The sequence below is a fragment of the Pezoporus occidentalis genome, unplaced genomic scaffold (genome assembly GCF_034315485.1).
Source record: "Pezoporus occidentalis ecotype Australia unplaced genomic scaffold, CSIRO_AGI_Poc_V1 ctg17, whole genome shotgun sequence".
NCBI classification, from domain to species: Eukaryota; Metazoa; Chordata; class Aves; order Psittaciformes; family Psittacidae; genus Pezoporus; species Pezoporus occidentalis.
The window spans coordinates 6,575,558-6,599,892 of record NW_026913531.1 but is presented as its reverse complement, the minus strand read 5'-3'; the positions used below and the strand labels follow the sequence as shown (position 1 = coordinate 6,599,892).

The following is a 24,335-nucleotide window of genomic DNA, read 5'->3' as shown; positions in this document are numbered from 1 at the left end:
CCCACAGAGAAACAAGTCCCACCCAGAAGCCTGTGTCCTTCCAGGTAACTCCCAGTTACCCCCCACCCCGGGCATGACGTGCTGTGGTATGGAATACCTCTTTGGCTAGCCTGGGTCAGGGGCCCCGTCTCTGCTTCTTCACGGCTTCCCCTCCTCCCTGGCAGAGCATGAGCCTCGCAAAGTCCTTGGTCAGGGTAAACATCACTTAGCAACAACCGAAAACACCGGTATCACCAGCACTGTTCCCAGGCTGGAAGTCAAAACACAGCACTGCACCAGCTACCACGAAGGAGAAACATGACTGCTACTGCTGAACCCAGGACAAGGGGGAGATGAGCTTTGTTTAGGCCACCTTTTCTAGGCCTCTCTCCATATGGAGCAAGCAGTGCTCTCTTAAAAAAAAGGCTGTCTGGTCATTCAGGATGTTGCCGAACAAGACTGTCATCTCCTGGGTCAGTCTCGAGTGACCAATGTCCTGAACCACCTGCATGCAGGGTTGGGTCTGCGACTTCCAGTGCACCTTATCACCTGCCGTTTTGTCCCTCGCCTGTCGCTACAGGGCTTTGCAAGTGTGGGTAAGCCCTTCGGGCCTGCACAGTGGATTTTTTAGGCACAGTGTGCACAGAACTGGCCCCACCCTTTACACCTGAGGTTTATCTGCTAGGACCTAGGGAGCTTGGACGGTGACAGCAAAGCCCTCAGGTCATAGGTTTGATTAGAGTAAGTCCTTCTCTTAGATGGATGGCCTTACAGGGCTATACGAGCTCCATCTGCCTGGGTTTGAAGTTAGAGTTGTCCTTCTCCTAGGATGGCTGCCCGAAAGCTAGTGAACCCATCCTGCCCATAGACACACTTTGTCTGACGCTTCAGTTGAGACCTGTCTGGCACGGGAGAACCTACCAGACGCATAAGCCACCACCAGCATAGCTCCCAACCTCACAAAGGCACGCAAGCTCTTTCCCCACGACAAGGGGGTGTCTGTGAAAGAGTATCACTGGATACAGGGGACAGATCAAGGTCCCTAATGGCCCTGATGCAATCTAAATTGCTCAGTACAGCATGTACATTTTGGTTTCACTCCAAGCACAAAAGAAGCCACATCTTCAAACCACTGCCCAAAAGCAGGAGCGTTCACATGGATAATAACCAGAGCTGCACAGCTCAAGACTCCAATAGGAATGGCCGTACATGATCTACAGCAGCACAGAGTTGGGGGTAGCACACAGAACTGCATAATGTACTTCAATTGTCCTAAATTTTGGGTCTTAGTCACATGTCCTCTAGCAGCATAGGTGAGATCAATTATACGAGAAGTATTTCACAGTAAAAGTTTTCTTAATTTGCTACTTTAATTTCACATCCTCTCGTTCCCCTGTTATGAGACAAAAAATGGGAGTTTCTAATCTACTTGCTGTTCATTCTTTCTGCACATTTTTCATGCAGTCTCCTATTTTTTAGTAAAGCAAGTGCATTAATATCCGGTATAAGTTGAACAAGCTAAGATCTCTAGATCCTCTTATATAAAATGGCAGAACATTCGCAACTGACTTAAAGTGAAGAAAGCCAAGTAGGCCATTGGACACAAACTGCAAATTATCACTGATCACTGGAGCTGTTGCCCCGTTCCATGCAAAACTGCCAGTTGACAATTATTTGCACATCAGACCTGACCAGCTCATAACAATTATATCAATTAAAAGATGAAGTGTGATTCCAAATATGGGAAGAGTTGATGAGTGATGTTATGGAGTTAAGCTTGTAAAGATAGGAACAAATTCTAAAAGCTGAACAGAATATGCTCAGATATATGAGGGTCATGGAATTTGGATGTTGTTTTTCAAACACAACAGGCAGCAACATGATCAAACATGCTTAGCAACACTGTTTTATCAAAACCTGGTCATTTAGACCCCCTAGCAATATATGCTTGAAAAGGGCTTTTCTCTTATAGCATTATAAATCGAATATCTCTTCTGCTGTCAAGCATGAGCAATGTTTAAGACATAGATGACGCTTTGTGTCAAAGTCGAACAAATTTCAAGATTTTACTCCAATGGCCAACAGAGTTTGAAGCATACACACTAGAACCTTTGGAAACTTCACGTGCAATTTTGGGCAGAGGGTAGTGATGCCTCCAACATCAGCTCTTAATAGACTTTATTTAACTTATGCCATTTCAAAAGAACACACATCTGCTTATAACTCAATTTACTCCTGTAAATCAAGTACTCCCTTGTATACCGGAAGCTGTCATTGCCTACCAACTCTGTACCTTATCAGCAATATTCCTTTTTAACAGAACTTTTAAAAGTGACATTGGCTTTTACCAGTTTTAAATAGAACTCCTTAGAAATTAAATGCTCCATGGTGGAAACCCCTTCTGTGACTGCATTCCTGGACATGTGCTTCAGAATCTCTACAGAGTAAGTAAGGATGCATGCCAGCCCAGGTAGCAGAAATACATCTCATATCAAAGATTCTACACCATATAACAAAGAAAGCATCATAGATCAAGTAAATTAGTTAAAAGTAAGACTGATTTCAAACCGAACCAGGCCGAATTCACTTGAGCTTGGATGTGAAAGTCCAGCTAAGTAACACCCAAAAGCAAGGATTTTCCTAAAATGGAAATTTAATCACCTGTTGAACTCCAGTTCTTAACAACTGCACCTACTAGATATTAAATGCTGCACTAGAGAGTTTAGTAAAGAGAAGTCGCATACCAGTGGATGACATGGCCCGAAGCTGAGTGAATTATGATACAACTAAAGCTGAAGAAAATTGAAAAGTTCATTAACTATGCACTGAATAGGAATAGCAATGATGAAATACCTCTTTACATCTGGGGCAACTGATATAAACAAGGAGACTCTTATCTGGAATTCTCATTTGACCAGAAAATGTGACAACTTACAGAGCAGGGTAGCAGATCTTTCATTAAATGAATACTCCAGACTAAGTCATTTTAGTCATTGCCTAAAAAAATGCTGAGGAACAGTAATTAAATTTCCTAGTATCCAAACCACTTTCTTGTCAATAAATATCATAGAATAATAGGGTTTCAACTGAATCTGTCAATTAGGAGAGTCTGTCAATTCCCCTCAGTTAGGGTCTCAAATGAGCTTGTTTTCTATTTCAAGGAAGAGTAAGGATTGACAACACTCAAAACAGATCGAAGAAAGTAATGATGAACTTGTAATGAATACCTCAGGAATAAATCCAGCTTACTAATAAATAAAACTCTCTTGAACAATTAAGAATGTGTAGGTCTAATGAAGCTACATGGCTTTGCATCTTCCCCTTCTCTTTGGACACGCGTGATAAAAGATGTTCTTATGACTGAATGGTGCCTATACAGTCTGACACAGTCCTTCTTTGATGCTGAGCAAATTATTCAGCTGCAAGATTAGATGAGGTCCAAAATCACGTTTCATTTTTAGATTATTTTCTGTGTAAGATACAGAAACTTGGTCTGTAGAAGTACTAAACATTCACAGATGCAAGACAATGTGACAGACACTTTATTAGTATAGTGCTAATAATGCATTTTTCAACCATATAATGCTAAGAACTCCGAAACATTGGTAGTTCAGTGGCTCAGATTGGATATTCAAAACCCATAGAAGACTTTGACCTTAATCTCTCGTGCCTCAGCTTCCCATCTGCAAAATACAGATAAAACCACTCTCTCATCTCACAGGGGATTTGTGAGGATAAACTCAGTCAAAGCATGCTGACAGTATAGTGATAAACACCTTAAAAATAGTACAAGATAGCACATAACCAGAAATAGTAACTTAATTATGGAGAGATAAACAAAACATTGACTAGCTGCTGATTAAACAAACACAAAATATCCTCTGCACTCAATGAAATGAGAGGTCATGTGGGAAAACAGTACAGGGTCATGTAAGCCAAGACTGTATTACAGGTTATAAGCACAGTGGAGTAAAACTAAGGTTGAGAGAGCAATCCTAACTCAGTAAGAGCTCTTAACCTTAGAGTCATAAACTTCTAAACAGCTTTCATCTCCTCTGAACTAACAATATAAATTTACAAGCAAATACCTGTGTACCTAAACTATCAAGAATACATCTAAATTATGCTATACGGAGTGGGTAAAGCCCCAGACACTCTGCTATTCTTAGTTCATCCCGCCTGTTTCTGGAAGAAACTACTTCCAGTGTATCCTTAGTTCACCTTTTCAGAGAGTACTGCTTTCCCAAGGCTGCCTCAGGGTCCTGCTGACGGATTGCTCTAATTGCGGTTGGTGAAGTAAAGAAGGCAGCTACTTCATGCTCTGCTAGCACACGGAAATAGGCCCCAGCATCTGGCGTTCCCACAGGCTTCCCCTATGGAGAGAATAATTTAAAATGTCACAGGATAAAAATACTTCATGATTCCTTGACAGTTCAAAGCTTGAACACGTAACAGGAGTGGTAGCACTGCAACAGAAGTAATTCCTAGTAGGACTTTAAAGAAGGCTTTGTTAAAAATAAAAATACTGTGACCATATTCACTTGTAGAAATAAGTTCACAAACTTTGGACACAACCTATTTCATGAACACAGCACACACTAGCTGCTATTTAGAAAAACAGGACAAATGGACACATGAATGAAAAAGCAGCCACAAAGAGCTGTTACTACACTGGCAGCAGAGGGAGTAAGGTCTGCATCTACCCTTATTGTGAAGCAACCTGTAAAACACTGAGACCCATTGAACTAGGGGCCTCTGGACACAGTGGCACTGCAGCTACATCCACATGCACAGGCCTACAGGACTTTTTCTTCCCTGGAATTCTCCTCCCAATTCTAGGAAAATTCCCATTTAGCTGCTTATAACTGGCTTCTTGGAATCCTTGTGCTGCTACCCCCTACATGAAGCCTGGAGAGAAGCTGAAGACACCCTTTCTTGTTTAGTGTGCTATCAGACTGCAGTCTTGTTTGTGGCTGGGATTTTTTCTTTTTAAATTACTGGGTTTTTTTAAACAACTAAACATTGTCTTGAGCTAAGGGGCATAGTCAAGAGAGCTCTAAACAGAAGTAATCCGATGTGACAAATTGTCCAACAGTAAGTAATAATAAAATACTATTCTGTGGTGCTGTAAATATGAAAAGCAGTTGGCACAGGATCATATAATCACAGTCTAACTGTTTGTAATCACTGCAATACATGAACTGCTCCACACACGTTCTGAAACCATGAAAAGATGATGTTAATGTGGAATGAGTTTTAGCTCTACAGGTCCTGCCATAACCTTTTCAACTAGAAAGGCCACACTTGGAAGATGAACTTTGACAGAGCACACAAGTTAGGAGAGATATACATTCTATACTGCAAACACAACTTTGTTAATGCTTTATTCAAGATGACACAGGCATGGAGAAAGTTTCACTATTGAAATGCCACCATCTTTCAGCAGCTTACCCATCACAAGACAAATTCATACCTTCACCACCCTTGTGTAAATGCAAATTTGAAATAGAAAGATTAACAGGTCTAGCAGGAAAGAAACAGCATATGAAACTCTAATACTTTTCATCTTACCAAGACACAAAAGGAAGAGAGAGTCATTTGAATATCTTGAATAATTTACTAAATTCAGTATTTTTATTCTGACAATGAGGCACTAGTAACACGAAAACGCCTGTATGAAAATACACACTAATCAAGTTAGTTGACCCATACCAACAGAAAAAACAGCAAGCTGGATGTGATGCTGGCTCACGGGAATTCACCCCCTTCTCTGTCTTCCATCTGCCCTCCCCACTGCAATCTACCCCACACTTGCTCTGCAACCAGCTGTGCCTAACACTGGCAAGAGCACTGATAAACCATTTGGCAGATTTAAAGAATGCAGCATGCCTGAGGTAAGATATGTACCATTGACTTTGGAGCCCTATGGTGAAATACTGCTGGTGAGAGGACACTGGATCACAGCAAAATGAAAAAAAAAAAAACCCAAAACAATTACTTTTTTTGAGGCTAGAGCAGGCATTGAGAGGCAAATTAAGAGAAAATAAACAAAAGAAACAGTTCCCAGCCCAAGTAGCAGGGAGGAGTATAACCAGTGCAAAAAAAAATTCCTTTTGCTAATAGCCTATACAAATTATGAAAAAGAAATGCAGAAGAATGCTGTCTGCCTACTGAAGCATCAACCTTGCAAGATTCTTCACCACAATTTTCATGTGCTCATCAATATTTGTACATGAACCTATTTTTTCAAGTTGGATGTCACCTCCCTGTGATGTTCACTATACCTGCAGCTCTGTAAACATCTGGTCAGGAGCTCAAGCCCACATCACTAAATAATGCTAAACAAAATAAATGGTCTCAGACTAAAAAATTCCAAATTTCCATAAACTTCTCATATTAATGAATTACGTAATTGAACTGGTATCAATCATCTTGCACAGCAAATAAACCTACCTGTGGAGAAATCATAAACTGGTTAGTCTGCCAGTAATAATGCAGGGTTTATTTTTAAAGAAATGGAAATGTCCAGAGCCCATAAATGGGCTGTGTCTGGCCCTCATCACACCCACTCCCTGATAGGAGAGATAGATGGCTGCCAGTGCTCAAGGCCAGGTTTGGTAGGGTGCAGCTGTGTAATCTTGGATCAGATCATCAGGAAGACAGCAGTTGTGAGAAGAGCTGAAAGGAGCTTCCCCTTCCTTGAAAGGCAACTTATGCTCAGGCCCTCACCCTTGATCCCTGCTCAAGCTACATTGCAGCTGAGTCCATGCCTCACACTTCCAGAATGCCCAAGCTCAAACCCAAGCCTGAGTCTGAGCCCATATTCAACACAAACAACTAAGCCTTCAGTAGTATGTGGGTAGGCATGCAGGGATGTGACAGGTTGATATTTATATGTCACACATAAGCTACAGCATCTTTGGTTTGGAGAAGTACCATCCTCAAATCTAGGAGAAAAACAAACAAAACACAAACAGTGGAAGGAAAGGAAGAGACATTTCATCTGACAGATGACAGGAAGTAATATGCAAAGAATAAGACAACACTTAGAATACTCATGTAGGAGAGGAAAAAAAAAAAATTGCCCATTTGTAACATATTCTTACTGGTTCTGCAGGAAAAATTCCCTGGTGCCTCAGCAGCTGGTCACAGTTTAGCAAATGCATAAACAAAAACCTACATGAGCGAAACAAATCTGAGACAGTGCAAATTCATTTCAGAGCCCAAAAAAACCTACAAATAAAATTGCCAAAGAGAATTATCATTTATTATACAAAACTTGTAAGAAGTACTGCGAGATGCCCTGAGAGGCTTATTACCATATGCAATTCTGATTTTTAAAAAGCAATATAAACAATAAGGCACAGGGTAACTGAATTCACAATGTGTTGACAGATTGCTGAGTCAGTTGGGGACTACAAGCAAGTGAGATGCTTCCACTGGATTTCTGCAGGGATTAGTTCAAGACCTGTTGCTGTTCAGTATTTGCATCAATACTGCAATATTTGCAGTAATATCTGTGATTAGGAGGAACCGAGGGCACAGTAAACAAAAACAAGACAGTCAGAAGGAGTGATCTGCCTCAACTGATTTAAAAAAAGAAGAGTAGAAACAGACATTTGTTGCATCAGCTAGGAGGATTCAAGTAGAAAAGGCGTTATTTTAATAACCTACCAAGAGACAGACAGGAACATCTTTCTGGAAGTACTTAGATTTAGCATTTATCAGATGTCAACCAGCCCAGCAGCCATCCGGAGGTAGAATGTGCTGACATATAATACATGATTATGAAAGAAGTTTCATAGTCAGGCAGCAAGAATGATAAAGGGGATAGAAAAGTTCAATGGAGAAAATCAGAAGTCACTGGGATGAATTACTTGAGGAAAGACATATAAGAGGAGCTACAATAAAATAACAGCAGCAATTCCCATTCTGCCTGATCCCTAACAAGGGGCTCTTCAATTAAGGATAAATTCAAAATTGTGAGGAGGAAATTCTCTCTGCATAGCAAATATTATACATGGAACTCATTGCCACTAAAACCTGCTGATACCAAAGCACACTCAAAATCCTGTCATATCAGGATTCAAAAAAGTATGCTCATAGAAATGCTCATTCTTCTGCTGCTGACACTGCTGCCAAACCAAACCTCCACTAGGGACTTGAGATGATATATCCTACAAAATTTGTTCCACAAATAAAATCAGTAAGGATGATGGCAGAAAGATCACAAAACTGGCAAACTTCTTGCTTCGTAAGCTGATAATAATGGCTGTAAGGAAGGCTGGATGCCTCCAAAAACTGGGCCAAACGAAACTAATTTAAAGCCTATTGCTGCTGTGTACCCTGCAGATTTGCTGCAACAGCAGGCACGGGGAGGACCCCAGTGAGCGTGGTGAGGATGGTTGCATGAGCACAACAGTGTCTTGAAATAGCACTGTGTGGGACAGTATCTCCTCCTCTGTCCTAGACCACTCAAATGAAGTCCTTAATGAATGGCTCCTTGGCAAGTGTGGGCATCTTTTTCATTACCTTAGCTCCAATTTGAAGTCCTAAGCACTGGAACTACAATGCTGCCTTTTCCCTGACATCACAGGATCACAGGTAGCAGCTAGATTTTCTCTTCATGCTACCCTGCTGCTTTACAGCTTGTGAACCCATTAGCAAGAACAACCCAGAGTGGGCTGTGAGCCTTCAAGTAGCTTATTTATAGCTGAAATGTGTCATGCCTTGGAGAAAACAGCTCAGGACAGATTATACATTTAAAACAAAACAAAACAAAAAACAAACAACCAAAACCAACAAACCTTGCTATATTCAGAAGAATTCATCAGTGTTTTCACATTCCTGACAATGCTATTACAGCAAGTAAAAACTGCAAGCACAGTTTCCATAGCAATTGTTAAAATGACAAGTTGTCACCTACTAAGTAATTTAAAAATAAACAGATCACTTTAAGAAGTGAGGATACGAACTCAGCACAGTTTATATTCAATGGTGGTTGTTCCTAGGCAAAAGGGATGAGGTGTTCTTTCTCCTAAACAGCATACTGATACTTCCTAACCCAAAACCTATCATTAGACAATCATTTAGGAAACTGACTACAAATTTATGAATACTGGTTAAGAGAGTCTTCTGAGCAGAGGAAATATTATACACTATTCTGTTTGTAAATATTATTTCTAACCCTCTAAAAGATGACACTGATGACACATCTTCAGACACTCATGAACATTCTCTGAAAACTTGCTTGGTGGTACCCCAGAGAAAGAAAAAGGGGAAATGTACTGTTTAATAATGCGTTCACCAAGAGCAAAAAATCATACAAACAAAGCAGACCTGTAGGTTAAACAGATATAAACTCTGATTTTTCTTTAACACTGTTAAAGAAATAGGGTTTTTACTCTATTTTCCCAAAGCAACACATTTTAAATTTAGAGGTGCCTTTATAATGACAAGAACCATCTTGATCCCCACACATTCGCCCAGAGATAAAACTTCACTGTAAGACAACTATGTAGCAGAGACTGCTTAAGGAACTCATCAGCTTCCTCACCATTCCCCCTTGTCTTACCCTGCACTTGCTAGAATGAAAACCTTTCCATTGCAGTCATTCTGCCAATTCATGCAATGATTTTAAGGTGGTACCTGCGTACCAGTGGTCAAAAATAGGTACTGCGAAATTGTCAAACTCTCCCTTATGTCCAAGAAAGTGCCATTTTTCTCACACTGCATTCCTCTTCTAAACTAGTGTAGTGGTGATAAGTTTATCTCCCTTTGGAATGAAGAATCTAATTAACATCTATTAAGTGTTCAAACATTAATTAGACTATAGTAATTTAATACTCAAGCTAATATATTTGATTCTATAAATGTGCATTTCTGCTACTGCATGAAGTTTTCGCCCTTTGTTACTGAGAATAACAGAGAAGTTAAACTCAGTGGTCCCCAGCCCTAAAATAAAATGAATTTAATGGGAAAACACTCGGGTTTTGCCAGGCAGACTAGAAAATTGAATTCTTTTATAACAGAATTAAACTTGAAAAGGAATAAAAACTATTTTCTGTAATTATTTTACTATTTCACTTCTATTTTTCTAGTGAAACTCATTTATAACTGCAGTTCTCTGTTTAATTATCCATAGAGATCCTGAAGCCACTGAAGTCCCCCCCCAAAAAAAAAAACATACTAGAACTATACTGAGCACCTAGAGATGAAATAAAGATGAAGATGGGGTTTGAAAAGTATCCAACGTAAGGTAAATTGGCCGAGTTACAAAATCAGCCTAGAAAAGAACTCAATTTCTTTCTTCCCCAAATTTCAGCTTAACTCAAACATTTAGTATCAATACATTCAGAACACGGGGAAAAAGAGATTATTACCTATATAGGCATACTTACGCACCCTATAGGGTTACCTTTAGAACACCCACCTGCATATGCACATGTATGATACACTGACACTGTAAGGAGCAGCTCTTAGCATCATATGCTGAGATTTTTCACACTCCTACAAGTAAGAATTCAGTCTACAAAGTCTTTAGTCAAAACAGTTGACAGTCTACTATTTCATGCTGCAAAACAAGCAGTGACCCTAACTAGAGGACTATTATATACTGCAGAGTTAATAACAGATGTAGGTAACAGATGTAAGTAATAGATGACCTGAGAAGGTGCAGCCCTGTGCTGTCCTTGTCCCTCTCTTAGTTTTGCCCAAAGATCTATTCCATGTGAGTAAATCCAAGCAAAGAAAGAAAGTAAAGATTTTTAACTTGTGTTGAGGCCATACACCAGAAAATTAATGTCACATATTGGTCCATACCATTTAGCACAAAAAAATGTCACCAACTATAAGATCAGCAAAGAACAGATATTCTTTTCCTAGAGTATATTTCTGCTTCATAAATCTCAAACAGACTTATTAATTCTGATTACCTATACAAATAATATAATTTGCTGGTAAAGCAGATTCAAGATTGAAGGATAGCATGTTAGTACTTAATTAAATATAGCTTATAGAAATGTCCACACATCCTCTTAAGCTTTCATTTCTAGGCAAAAGAACGAGGTCAAAATAAGTAGCAGGGTGTTTTTGCGTAAGGATACTGAATTTCCAAAGATTTCACATGGTCTTTACATACTACAAAGATGTAACAGCAAAGAGATGTAATAGATAAAAGATTGTTACCAACCTGACAGGAGAAGGACAAAAGGACTGATGTGGGATTTCAGTGCAGCACACAACTTGTTCTTCCTCACCCTTTCACCTCAGGAAAAAGCAGGTGAGAAATGCACACTGAATACTTCAGTATGCAAAGCCATGCATACTTCAGTGAGTTTTTCGGAGCCAAAGCTTGTTTGTCTTGTTCACAGTGATCTCTTCTGCCACCAAAATAATGCAAAGACTATCCAGACACTGTTTCGCTTCTTCACAAGAAAAATGATGTTTTTATATACAATACAAACATCATTGCAGCGATCACTTTATTTTGTAAGGAGAATCATAGAATCATAGAATAGTTAGGGTTCGAAAGGACCTAAAGATCTCCTAGTTCTAACCCCCTTGCCATGGGCAGGGACACCTCACACTAAACCATGCCACCCAAGGCTTCATCCAACCTGACCTTGAACACCACCAGAGATGGAACATTCACAACCTCCCTGGGCAACCCATTCCAGTGCCTCACCACCCTCACAGGAAAGAATTTCATCCTTATATCCAATCTAAATTTCCCCTGTTTAAGTTTTAACCCGTTACACCTTCTCCTATCACTACAGTCCCTAATGAAGAGTACATCCCCAGCATCCTTATAGGCTCCCTTCAGGTACTGGAAGGCTGCTACAAGGTCTCCACGCAGCCTTCTCTTCTCCAGCCTGAACAGCCCCAACTTTCTCAGTCTATCTTCATATGGGAGGTGCTCCAGTCCCCTGATCATCCTCGTGGCCCTTCTCTGGACTTGTTCCAATAGTTCCACGTCCTTTTTATGTTGAGGACACCAGAACTGCACACAATACTCCACGTGAGGTCTCACGAGAGCAGAGTAGAGGGGCAGGATCACCTCCTTTGACCTGCTGGTCACACTCATTTTGCTGCAGCCCAGGATACGGTTGGCTTTCTGGGTTGTGAGCGCACACTGGCAGCTCATGTTCATTTTCTCATCAACCAACACCCCCAAGTCCTTCTCCGCAGGGCTGCTCTGAATCTCTTCTCTGCCCAACCTGTAGCTGTGCCTGTAGCTGTAATAGAAGAGGGTTCCACTTTTAGTCTGAACCATCTGTGAGTACATCTTTGAGACCTTCCTTCAGACTGAAACACCAAGCATAGATTCTGCAGTACCTGTATGCTCAGTTCTGCTCTCTCTGTGAGGCATCCAGCAATCCACTTGTGTCAGGACCTTGTATGACCCTTCGCTGAAGACTATCATCAGCCCACTGAGCACTCACAAGTGCATGCAGTGGGATTGGAGGAATACCACTGGTCACCAATATCCTTCAATTTGGTAAATGTTATACAATGATTAAACAGCAGTGCTAACCAGTACTTCTCTCTGTCCTCAGTTTTCCCCTCCACCACACTTGTGTGCTTCACATACTCCCTTGCTGCATTCTATCCATTTGTTTTGGGTAAACCTGGCTAATTCAACCATGCCTTACCCTACCTGTAGTGCCCTTCCCTTTAAACATTTGTGGAGTGACTTGGGGCAGAAGAAGAGATAATATATTGCCAACAACCACTACATTACCTACTGCATTTCACAGAAATGGTATCATCCTAAATGGTATTTGCTATGCAAGTGCAGGGCTAATTACAGGGCAGGAACAGGATACATGTGGCCAGAAGTACCAGCAGCACTACCACAAGGTACGTCCTTTATACACTTCATTTGAGGAGAAGAGACAGTGTGGCTGGTGTTTTGTACAGAAGTCTAGGACAGCTGTTATCAATGCATGTTATCAAGGACTGTAGGTCCTGGACTAAGGATGTGGATGTCCTCTTGAGCAGTGGCCTTGGTGGACTGCTCTCCCTTCACCTGACGATCTGTTCAAGATCTTTGTGGTAGGGGCACATGCACCATGCCATCTCTGAAGCATGGTTTTGCTTTCATCTATTTGAAATGAACACAGCACTGCTTGTCAGTCCTCTCCCCCTCTGCAGCAGGCTTGAAATTAGCAACAAGGTGCTGTATCTGCTGGAGAAACTTCTGGGCCTTTCAGAGCATATGGTCAAGCTCCAGGTTGCCCCTTCAACAATATTCTGGAAGGCCAGTGCCAGAGTTGTCACTATGGCAAAATACAGCAGTAGGAAAGGAGGAATAATTTTAATAAAATCGTAAGAAAAGTGTTCAGAAAGGAGGAATAACAAAAGAAATAGCACTGGTTAAGAGGACAGAAGCAATAGCTTGAGAGAAATAAGAGCAGTTGAAAGTCACTAGCAAGCAGGCAGTCATTAGCAAATATGGAGTCGCACATGCTATCCGTCCCTTTTGCAAGCACTAGAGGTACTTCAGAATAAGGTGGGAACTCTTGACAGTTTTAAAGCTTTCTGTTGGCATGCATACTTTTCATTTGTCCTGAAAAACTTCTCAGCAGTGCAGTCCTGCTCATTGGGTCCTATCCTTTTAACCCACGTGGCAAAACTTCTGCCTTAGCTTTCTCTGCAATGTCATTCACATGTCTAAAATCACTCTGGGAACCACATCAATAAGCAAGGACAATCAGAGGACTTATTTCAGAACTGCACTACTGCTGTGATTTGAAATATCATGTAGCTGTCCCCCTAATAACCACTGCTTTTCTGGACTTGAGGATTCTTGACCCACTTCAAGAGGCATCTTGTGGTTGTGAGAATCTCTCTTCTAAGTTTATAAAAAGAGTGAACTTTGAGCAGTAACGTATACCTTTAACTTCCTAAACAGGATGCAGCAAGCCCGTTCTGTAGAGTTTGATGTAGGAACTTCTAAACAATTTTGAGGGCAACCTTACCTTACTACAACTGTCCATTCTTCTTCAGTATCCCCAGGCTTAAGAAACTTATCTACTCAAAAGTTCAGGCACAATCCAGCATCAGCACCCATCAACAGTACTGTCTGAGTTTGTAACAGTGAAACACATCTCAACCTTTCTGTTCTACTATGGTCATCTTTAGTTATACGGTATAATAGCAGGAAGATGGAGAAAGTTTCATCATAATATCCATTTCCTTATGCAGAACTTTTGCACCTATGATGGTCTGTAAAACAGTATGTTTCCACAATGCCATGCTGACTCCCCTGCTCCAGAAGCTCTAGGTACAGATGGTGCTCTACCAATTGCTGTATTCACAGCATCATCAAAGCTTGTTTCACAAGCTTTTTCATGTCCTCAGAATCCAGTACATTCACTATACTTTTGCAGATACTGTACACTATGAGTTACCATTGGATTTCCCTTAACAGTTCACAAGCTTCTAATTACCACTACAACTCAACATGCCATGATGGCAGAATTAAAACAACTTCTGCCTCTAGGAACACTGAAAAACACAGAACAATTGCTAGGGGGACATCATGGTGGCAGTGTCAGAGAAGTTGGGATATACCCAGAATGAATGCAGACAACCAAGTCTCAGCATGCTTGAAAGCTAACAATGTCAGTGCTTTTACATAAAATGTGTTTCACTGTCACTGATGGGTACTGGATTTACTCCCTAAAGAATAAAGAAGATGGTTCAAGCAATACCGTATCTTCAACGCCTGGCAATTAGAGAATCAACAATAACTTCTGAAAAAATAAAACATAACATGATTGGTTTTTTGAGCACAAAAGTTAGGATGCAGCAAGCCACTCTAGTTGGACTACTTTACTCTCCCTCCCCACTGAGTTTCATCCCCAAAGCAGAAGGACCAAGTCCTGAATGTCATCTGAGTCTTCACTCAGGTGCCTTAAGTCATAGAAAGAAAAAAGAAGAGAGTCTTCTTAGAAGTTCTGGCTCTAACGATAGAGCTCCCAATTGCCTCTAGCTCAGGTCCAGTAAGAATTTGTCATCTCCAGACATGCAAAACACAACATACTCTCCTAGATCCACAATAAATGTAGTCTAATGGCCTCTGGCTGAAGCATCAGCAACACAGGTACTCTCCACCATCTGCCATTTCTGGGTCTGTTGTTTTGGAGTTCCTTGTCCTCCTGACCATCACCAGTCACACAGATGAAGTAGAAAAGTTTGAAGGATAATGATGAAGTAAGTTTTCCTTAAGAATTGCTGTAACAGACAGGAGAGTATAAGCACTGAATATATACACACAATTAAAAAATATGTGGCATGAAGAATAGAAAGGTGTAAACAGGATCATTGACTGGAGGAGATGCTGTCTTTTAAGAATGGATCATACCTCATACAAAACTGTAGTATTCCCATGAAGGAGAGGCCCATAGCAAATATAGGAATGACCAACAACCCAGCCTAAATCAGAAGCTGCCCACCACACCTAAAGTGACAGGAAAAAAAAAAACAAAAAGTGAGGAGTTTTTAAGAGGAGTTCAAAAACATTTACATGGCATTTAAACAGAATTACCTCACCAGGTTTCAGTCCATATATAGCTGACATTGTCCAGTTCAGCATAACTGCATAGCCACCTGTTGGCCTGACAACACCCTAAATGAAAAATTTGAATATTTAAGATCATTTGAAGGATGCAATGATATTCCTGTCTTCTACTAAATTTTAGGCTTTTAGCAGCAGACTTAAAGTTGCATAGATTCAATAATTCTCATTTAAGGAAAGGATCCATTCCAACAAGTATATGCTTGTGCTAGCATTCCTACTAAAGAACATTTTGGAAAACAAGCAAACAAATAAGCAAACATTCAACAAAACAAACATGAAAACCCAACCAAAGGTCTAAATGACAATAGTTTTCAGAAGATAACTAACAAAACTAGAATTCTCTCATAAAAATTGGATATACAAATATTTAGTCAACTACTTGACAATCTTCATCTTGGAAGCATGATTTGCCAAAGATGCCTGTCTTTTTCTCTGGACAGAAAACACAGTGAAGTAAATTTCTGAGAACTTTTACCTCCGATATACTGCATTTTCAAACTAATAGCCAAGGAAAATACCTGTTGCAACAAAGGATCTTGTCTTGGACCTTTTGACAATATAATGAATTTAATATATATGTGTTGCTTCAAAACACCCACATTCAAGGAAAAAACAGAGACAGGGTTTTTTGGCAAAACTTATGTTTGTTTTCCTTTACCTCCCCAAAGATTCTGAACTTTATAAGACACATTAAACAATTTTCTAGTAGTAATTTAAGCACTGCCTTATCCAGGGATGTGTGGTACTGCCTCTGAATTTCTGGTGGTGAGTACACTGCTAGAACATTATATTCTGCTTTTCTTTAAAAGAGGATTGTAAGTACCAAGCAAACACTCAAGTTTGCTTTAAAAATAAGCTCTTTTAAAAATAGATCATTAAGACTAATTGACATTTTAGAAGCAAACATTTTCAAAGAATGTCCTATGTTAATTTTCACTTAATCAAAACTTTCATTTTCATGGGAATTATGTTCTCAGAACTGTTCAGTAACACAAGCTTTCAGAACATGCTTAAATCCATTTAATGTGTAATGTCATACACTACGTCTTACTTAGATTAGCTAATACGTAAATAATGAATAAGCAAAGACTATTCAGCAATAAATATTATCACATAAGTGATATATTATGTAATCTTGCCATTAAGTGACCATACTTCGTTCATCCAAAACAAACAGTTAAAACACAGAAGATACTAATGGATAAAAGACATTCTGCCGTCTTGAAAAGTTTGTATTGTACAAACATAAACTACATTTACTTCAAGATATTACTACTATTTAAATAAACATGATTTATTAATTGACACTGTAAACTAGTGAAATGTGAATAAATGAGATTAAACCATTTCTAGCAATGCTTATCATTTATACCACTGAGCTCCGGCAAACATTTTCAACCTCTTTAATTACATACTTTCTCAAGTGGAACTCAGAAACAGACTACAGATAGTCCTTTACCTTAGGCAAGCCCGTTGTTCCAGATGTATACAGAATATAAAGTGGATGATCTGAGGGAACAGAGACACATTTACAACACTGTGCTTTGGCAAGCTCTTCTTCCCAGTCAAGATCACGACCTGGGGTATGATGAACATGGCCCTGCCCATTGAAAAATAGAAAATTGTTGGAAGAAAGACAGATAGAGTAAATGGAATTGGGTCAAAAAACATGTACTATTAAATATTCTGTACTGTAATTTCTCTGCTGCATTTGTTGTATTTATTATTTAAATCTTACGAATATAAAGTTCTCCCATCACATGAAAAAAACAAAGTACAACAAATACACTAAACATTGCACTTGTAGAAGAGAAAAGGCATCTGCACTACATACACATCTGGAAGTTAATGTAAAGGCATAACAACTGTACACCCACCAAATTAGGTCGCGTGTAAATGAGGACTTTATCAGGTTTGCTCTGTACCCTTGCCAGTGCTCCTTCTAGGAGGGATATGTATTCCACCTTCCTTTTCGGTTCTACTCCAAAACTTGCTGTCACAATAAGTTTGGGCTAAAATAAAGAAGTTAGATTGTTAATATATACATTTACAATATATTTTATACATGTAACCTAATAACATGTTTTCTATGAAATTTTTTGATTAATGATGATCAACGGATAAAATCTATCTTCACATAATTAGAAACAGGAAACTGATAAAAATCCCTAAGGAAATCAAGCTCATACAATCTTGCTGTCCATGCATCTGTTTTTTCTTCAGGAGCATACTAATAACTTCTGGCACTCTTCACCATTTTCAACCAAATTTGAGTAAGAAATAAACAGTATTAAGTTCTTTTAAGGTGCACAAAAATAACAAAAAGAGAGAAAATCCCACCTCTGACTTAGCCCTTCCATTAAGGAAAAGTGTACAGTGATGCCAACAAATATCTGTTCTGTTTAGCATGCTTTTGAATTATCTGCCTGCACCAAGTGGCGTATTTCAAAACTAGCTGTAGCACTTTGCTGGCTCTTTTCCAACCTGTAATTAAATGGCACAAGAGGGAAAAATCAGAGAAAGAGGAACAAGCAGGCAAACATGATGAGAAGTACAGAAAGAGAATAAGCTAAAGTCATAAGGCACATGAGGGAAGTAAAGCTAAAGTCTTTCAAGTGCTGGTTGCAGGATTCAGGATGCAAAACCTCTAAAAACGAGATTTCCATAGTTCTGGTGAGTTTTTTGAATAATTTCTATTTCCAAATGTGGATTTAACATCTTTCCCATTAAATTAACCTCGGGTTTTATGTAAGATTTCCTAAGTCAAGAAATCTGCATACAAATTATTTTGACTTAGGTCCCAAGATCAATAATTTTATTTCATGAATTTTAAGAAATAAGAAGCAGGACCAAAAAAAAAAAAAAAAAGTGTTAAAACACATTTTAATTGGTGAAGAATGAGCCTTCAATCTCCTTGCTTTTGGAGTTTCAGAAGTATATTTATCTTATGCCCCTCAGTTTGATCAAGCTAGTTTGCTAATTGTATGCATTTGCATAAATCTCATTAAGTAGGCACAAACCATGATGCCACAGCTAAGGCTGCATTAAACTCCACACAGAAAGCACAGATTAAATCAGTTTCTTAGGCAATAATCAAATGTTTCCTGTCCAAATCTGCCACTTGACAAAGTCTGCTAATAAGTGTGTATGCAAAATAAAGATTTCAGGATTTATTTAAAATTTTAGGAGTTGATTTAGAATTCAGGATTTATCATCTTTCTCTTTTGGAATGCACTGTTTTTAACAAAAGATGATACAATGCAGTTAAACTGAAAATTCATCTGGATGCTGCTCTGAAATTAGACAGTAATTTATGTAAGATATTAACACAGTTCTAGTCGTTAAGATGAAAGACTGCTGTCAACACCAGGTTTACAGTCATTTGTAACTGGTGCCACTTCTGCTCATCAAATGGTTTGTATGCAGTCTAAAAATAACCAATGCTAAATTGGCTAAGAAGATATATTTCCCAAATAAGAGTTGCTACTTGGAAGTATCATGGATCACTCAGTGCAAATCAAAGGTCTGTTACTGGCTTCAGCTGCTGCTTTCTAGTATTTTGCCTCTCTACCTACTGATACTACTTCCTCTGCATCTCTGCTCCCATGTTGCTTTTATACACCCATTCCCCACTTCTTCTATGGCTCCATGTAGTCCTGCATGCTAAGATTACATAGAAACAGAACTAGTTTGAAGGAAAACCAGGAAAGTTCAAAAGTTAGCTGGAGAAGGAATGCCAGCAATAGTGAGCTGTAGGGGAAAAGTATAAATTAAGTAGAAATAAGATAAAGCAAGGCCCCATAGCACAGAACCAATAACTTCATACTGTTGTAAAGACTCCTCCTACAAACTTTTCTATACTCTTTAACAGCACATAAGGCGAAGCTTAGAAAAAGGAATAAAAAGATTTTTATTGGGTCAGCTAATAAAGCACCAAAAAGCCCAAAGTGAAAACTAACTAGCTTTGGGGCACAAAATGTCAGGAGTGTAATGAAGATGTTTACTGAGAGATGCAGTGGTCAGCCCATCATTATACAGATATTTTACAGTGGTCTAAAGAAAGAGACCTTAATCATACAAGTAGTTAAAAATAAAACACAAGACACTGCCTTCTAATCTAAAATACATATTCCACAAATAGACAGTGCTTCAAGACAAGAAAATACCTGACTATAACTATTATAAGGCAATTACTCATCTTAAGTATCAGCAGCTAAGCTTGCTGCCTGATCATAGAATCACAGAATTACAGAATGGTTTGGGTTGGAAAGGACCTTAAGATCATCTGGTTCCAACCCCCCCCGCCACGGGCAGGGACGCCTCATGCTAGACCATGTTGCCCAAGGCTCTGTTCACAACCTGGCCTGGAACACTGCCAGGCATGAAGATTTACCACTTCACTCAAAAGGTTTGATTATCTTATGCTGAGTAGTAAGGGTAACCATTCATAGGCATAGCTGTGTGTAGAAACTATGGTCTCTTTACAATAAAATATTACAAAATACGAGCTCATTTTTTCAAGGAGGAAATTCAGAGGAATGTAACACCTCTTTTATGAAGAAAGGCTGAGAGAGTTGGGGTCGTTCAGCCTGGAGAAGCCTCATTGCAGCCTTTCAGTACTTCAGAGGACTTATAAGAGAAGGGGACTAACTTTTTATCAGGGCCTGTTGCAATAGGACAAGGGGTAATGGTTTTAAACTAAAAGATGGGAGATTTAGACTAAATATTATTATGATGAGGGCACTGAAACACTGGAACAGGTTGCCCAAAGAGGTGGCAGATGCTTCAACCTTGGTATTCAAGGTCAGGTTGGATGGGGCTTCGAGCAACCTGATCTAATTAAAGATGTGCCTGCTCATTGCAGGGGTTTGGACTAGATGACCTTTGAAAGTTCCTTCCAACCCAAACTATTCTATGATTCAATGAAAGCGTCTATTGTTTCGATATTGTAAACTATATAGTCCCACATTCAGGTGAAAGGAAAGAGAACAAGAAATGTTTGTTATCATGCTCTGTATCACTTCACTGCAATTCACTGTAGAATGCCTGTAACTGCCAATACCTGACACGAGTAGAAATTATCAGCAGGACTTTGTAGCATTCCCAGACCTATTTAAAATTCAAGATAAATGAAGGTAAGCTGGCTAAGTATATGTACCTTTTCACAGGCAGAAAGTGCTTGTTATTTCTTTCACTTAGATCTTCCAATAAAATGTGAAGTTTGACCTTTCTTCCACAAAAGCATCTTGCAGCCAGCTTTCCATTGCACTTTTAACTCTAATTAATCTTACCAACATTAGCTCCTGAACTTCAGCATCTAAACCAATTCATAAACCAATTCACATAAAAGCCTAACAGAAAGGCTGGTTTTTTGATACCGCTTCAATTAACTTCTGCGTTCAGCAGAATACCATCTATCACAACTACTTATATGCATATATCCTAAATGTAATCTCAGTATTATGCAATTCATTTATCAAAAAAGCTTTACTGTGTTGCAAAACAGGGCATGTTTTGAAATTTAGGTTGAGGATGTACCTCTCCTCTGACTTACACTTTCTCTGCACATCAAATGGACCAAAAACCATCCATAATATTCAGATGTGCCTTTTAAAGAAGGGAATGTAAATTAGGATTTAATCCATGGCCTGTAGCTAGTAATTCTACAGCTAACACTTCGAAAGACTTGCTATGTGATCTTGGGTAAGTCACAAACTTTCTCTGTTTTCTTTTTAATGCATGAAGCAAGGATTATGACTACTGTGCTGTCTCCCTCTGTTCCTCAGAGAAAATCCATCAGGATTAATTAGTTAATATTTGCAAAATACTCTAAAAGTAAACATGCTCAATAATTTGTATTGTAACAACTTTCATTTTAAAAGTTTATAATTTTTCCTCTACATTTTTTTTCTAATTCTATGAGTTACAATTAATTTTTATAGCCTGTTAAAAAGTGAAGGAGTAGGCAGAAAAACGGGGAAAAACTATGGAGCTATCAGCCTTCCCCTAGCTTTCTTTACACAATTCCAACAGCCATTTTATTAACTTTTTCTTTGTTAAAGCATCCAGTCGGGGAGGGGGCATGCGTTCAACTTCCAATTTACAGATATTCATACAATTCAAGCATTGGTGATCTGAAAAGCACTTCTGTACACAACCATCTAAGCAAAAGTTCCACAAATCCTGTGGACTTTACCCTACATAATATTTTGGTTTACACATCTAACCAATGTGACTCAGTGATAGACGGCTACCATGGATGGTCTGAATGATCCAGGTGATTGATCAATATGACAGACATTTTTGTCTTATTCACTAGTAGAAGACAAGAACAGAAGCTTCCAATACAAACACTATTAGCTGGTTTGAAACTAATGCATACACAAGCTACTAATATGCATATATAAACTACTAAGTATATTATTAAAGTACTATTTGCATTTTCAGTTACAAAAACTTACATAATAATTCATAAACACACCCAACTTGTGATGAACTTGGAAGCCTTTAAAGCATTCGCCTCAATTAACTAAGATCTCTGCAGAGTCACTTACTTAAGGTAAGTGGTTTCCTAGCTGCCTTGATTCATGTAGAAATTAGATGAGGTAGACTCATAGCTGAAAAATCATACAGCCCAGGACATCTAAATGTCAAGCAAACCGATGAAGTCATTTAGGACTGGCAGCATTGCTCTTATACTTCAGGAAAATGCTGAGCAAAAGACCAGTTTTAAAGTGATGCTTTCTAGAAAAAGATTGACACAGGGGAAGAGAAAGTATGTTCTAAACAGACAGCAGCATATTAAAATCATGTTTCTTTAAAAAGAGGTCATTGTGAGAATGAAGCCTTAGGCCCATAACATACTGGATAAAGAACTGGATGGATGGACACACGCAAAGAGTTGTGGTCAATGTCCCAGTGCCTGGCTGGAGACCAGTAATGAGTGGTGTCCCTCAGGGATTGGTGTTGGGACTGACCTTGTTTAACATCTTTGTCGGTGACATGGACAGTGGGATTGAGTGCGTCCTCAGCAAGTTTGCCGATGACACCAAGCTGTGTGGTTCGGTTGATATGCTGGAGGGAAGGAATGCCATCCAGAGGGACCTTGACACGCTTGTGAGGTGGGCTGATGCCAGCCTCATGAAGTTTAACCATGCCAAGTGCAAGGTCCTACACCTGGGTCGGAGCAATCCCAGGCACAGCTACAGGCTGGGCAGAGAAAAGATTCAGAGCAGCCCTGCAGAGAAGGACTTGGGGGTGTTGGTCAACGAGAAAATGAACATGAGCTGGCTTCAGTGTGCACTCACAGCCCAGAAAGCCAACCGTATCCTGGGCTGCATCAAAAGAAGTGTGACCAACAGGTCGAAGGAGGTGATCCTGCCCCTCTACTCTGCTCTTGTGAGACCTCACCTGGAGTATTGTGTGCAGTTCTGGTGTCCTCAACGTAAAAAGGACACGGAACTGTTGGAACGAGTCCAGAGAAGGGCCACGAGGATGATCAGGGGACTGGAGCACCTCTTGTATGAAGATAGACTGAGGAAGTTGGGGCTGTTCAGCCTGGAGAAGAGAAGGCTGCGTGGAGACCTCATAGCAGCCTTCCAGTATCTGAAGGGAGCCTATAGGGGTGCTGGGGAAGGACTCTTCATTAGGGACTGTAGTGATAGAACAAGGGGTAACGGGTTCAAACTTCAACAAGGGAAGTTCAGGTCAGATATAAGGAGGAAGAGCTTTACTGTGAGGGTGGTGAGGCACTGGAATGGGCTGCCCAGGGAAGTTGTCAATGCTCCATCCTCCTTCAAGGCCAGGCTGGACAGAGCCTTGGGTTACACTGCTTACTGTGAGGTGTCCCTGACCATGGCAGTGGGGTTAGAACTTGATGATCTTTAGGTCCTTTCTAACCCTGAGTATTCTGTGATTCTATGATTCTATAAAATTTGTATCTCAATGTCTGCTAAAAAGTTATCAACCTCAGCACATATATAGTACTTTGGTCATATTGCAGTGTTAGGCATCCTAAACAAACTGAGACTGTGTGCCACACAAAAAGAAAAGGTGTTAGGCTCTCTGGGAAAAAAAACAACAAACAAAAACAAACAAAACAATAGGGTTTTGACATTGACTTATATGAGTAACTAATGCAATGATGTTTGTTTTTCCAAATACGTATTACCTTTGCATGGTCAATGCGAACAGAAAGCTCTTTTGATGCAAATCCACCAAAAATCAGGCTATGGATGGCTCCTATTCTTGCACAAGCCAGCATACAGTACACTGTCTGTGGAATCATGGGCATGTAGATGACCACACGATCTCCTTTCTTCACGCCATGTCTGATCATGACATCAGCTAACTTGGAGACCTGTACAGACAAAACATTCACAGTATATTAAAAGTTTCTCCAGATATGTTTTTGCCCCATAAAAAACAACTTTCACACAATCAACCGATGCAGGACATTAAGGAAATAGTCAGTATGATACATGAAGTTTACGAATGATGCAATGAATGAATTTAGGAAAATTTCCTTTTTGCAAAAAACACAATAATACATTTTTCTTTTGTAATATGAGAATGGACTGTGGACTGAAGCCAATTATTTTACATATTACAAAAAAAAAAAAATCAGTAACAATGTATTCCAAATTTTTAAATGACACTCTAATCATTCATTCTTTTATCCAGAAAACTGCTCATATTTCTTAATTTTACCTTTTAAGAATGGATGTAAACAGAGCATTTCATAATGCAAATTCTGTCCTAAGTAGCTAAT

At 39.4% G+C, this 24,335-nt stretch overlaps 1 protein-coding gene across 5 annotated transcripts in view; it reads right to left on the bottom strand.

Annotated features, from left to right (window-relative positions):
• ACSS3 (acyl-CoA synthetase short chain family member 3) overlaps positions 1–24,335 on the bottom strand; it is a 177,524-nt gene that overhangs the window by 134,418 nt on the left and 18,771 nt on the right. For 4 of the 5 annotated variants that reach the window (XR_009963877.1, XM_062613846.1, XM_062613849.1 and 1 more), the window contains exons 3-8: positions 23,736–23,924; positions 17,443–17,577; positions 17,025–17,165; positions 15,533–15,613; positions 15,350–15,445; positions 4,201–4,352 (exon numbers count right to left, since the gene is read on the bottom strand). Coding sequence is in view for 4 of the 5 variants with exons in the window: in XM_062613846.1 (XP_062469830.1) it covers positions 4,201–4,352; positions 15,350–15,445; positions 15,533–15,613; positions 17,025–17,165; positions 17,443–17,577; positions 23,736–23,924 (794 nt within the window). In the remaining variant the exon portion in view is untranslated. The remainder of the gene's footprint in view (positions 1–4,200; positions 4,353–15,349; positions 15,446–15,532; positions 15,614–17,024; positions 17,166–17,442; positions 17,578–23,735; positions 23,925–24,335) is intronic. The other variant, XM_062613847.1, reaches the window with a different exon arrangement.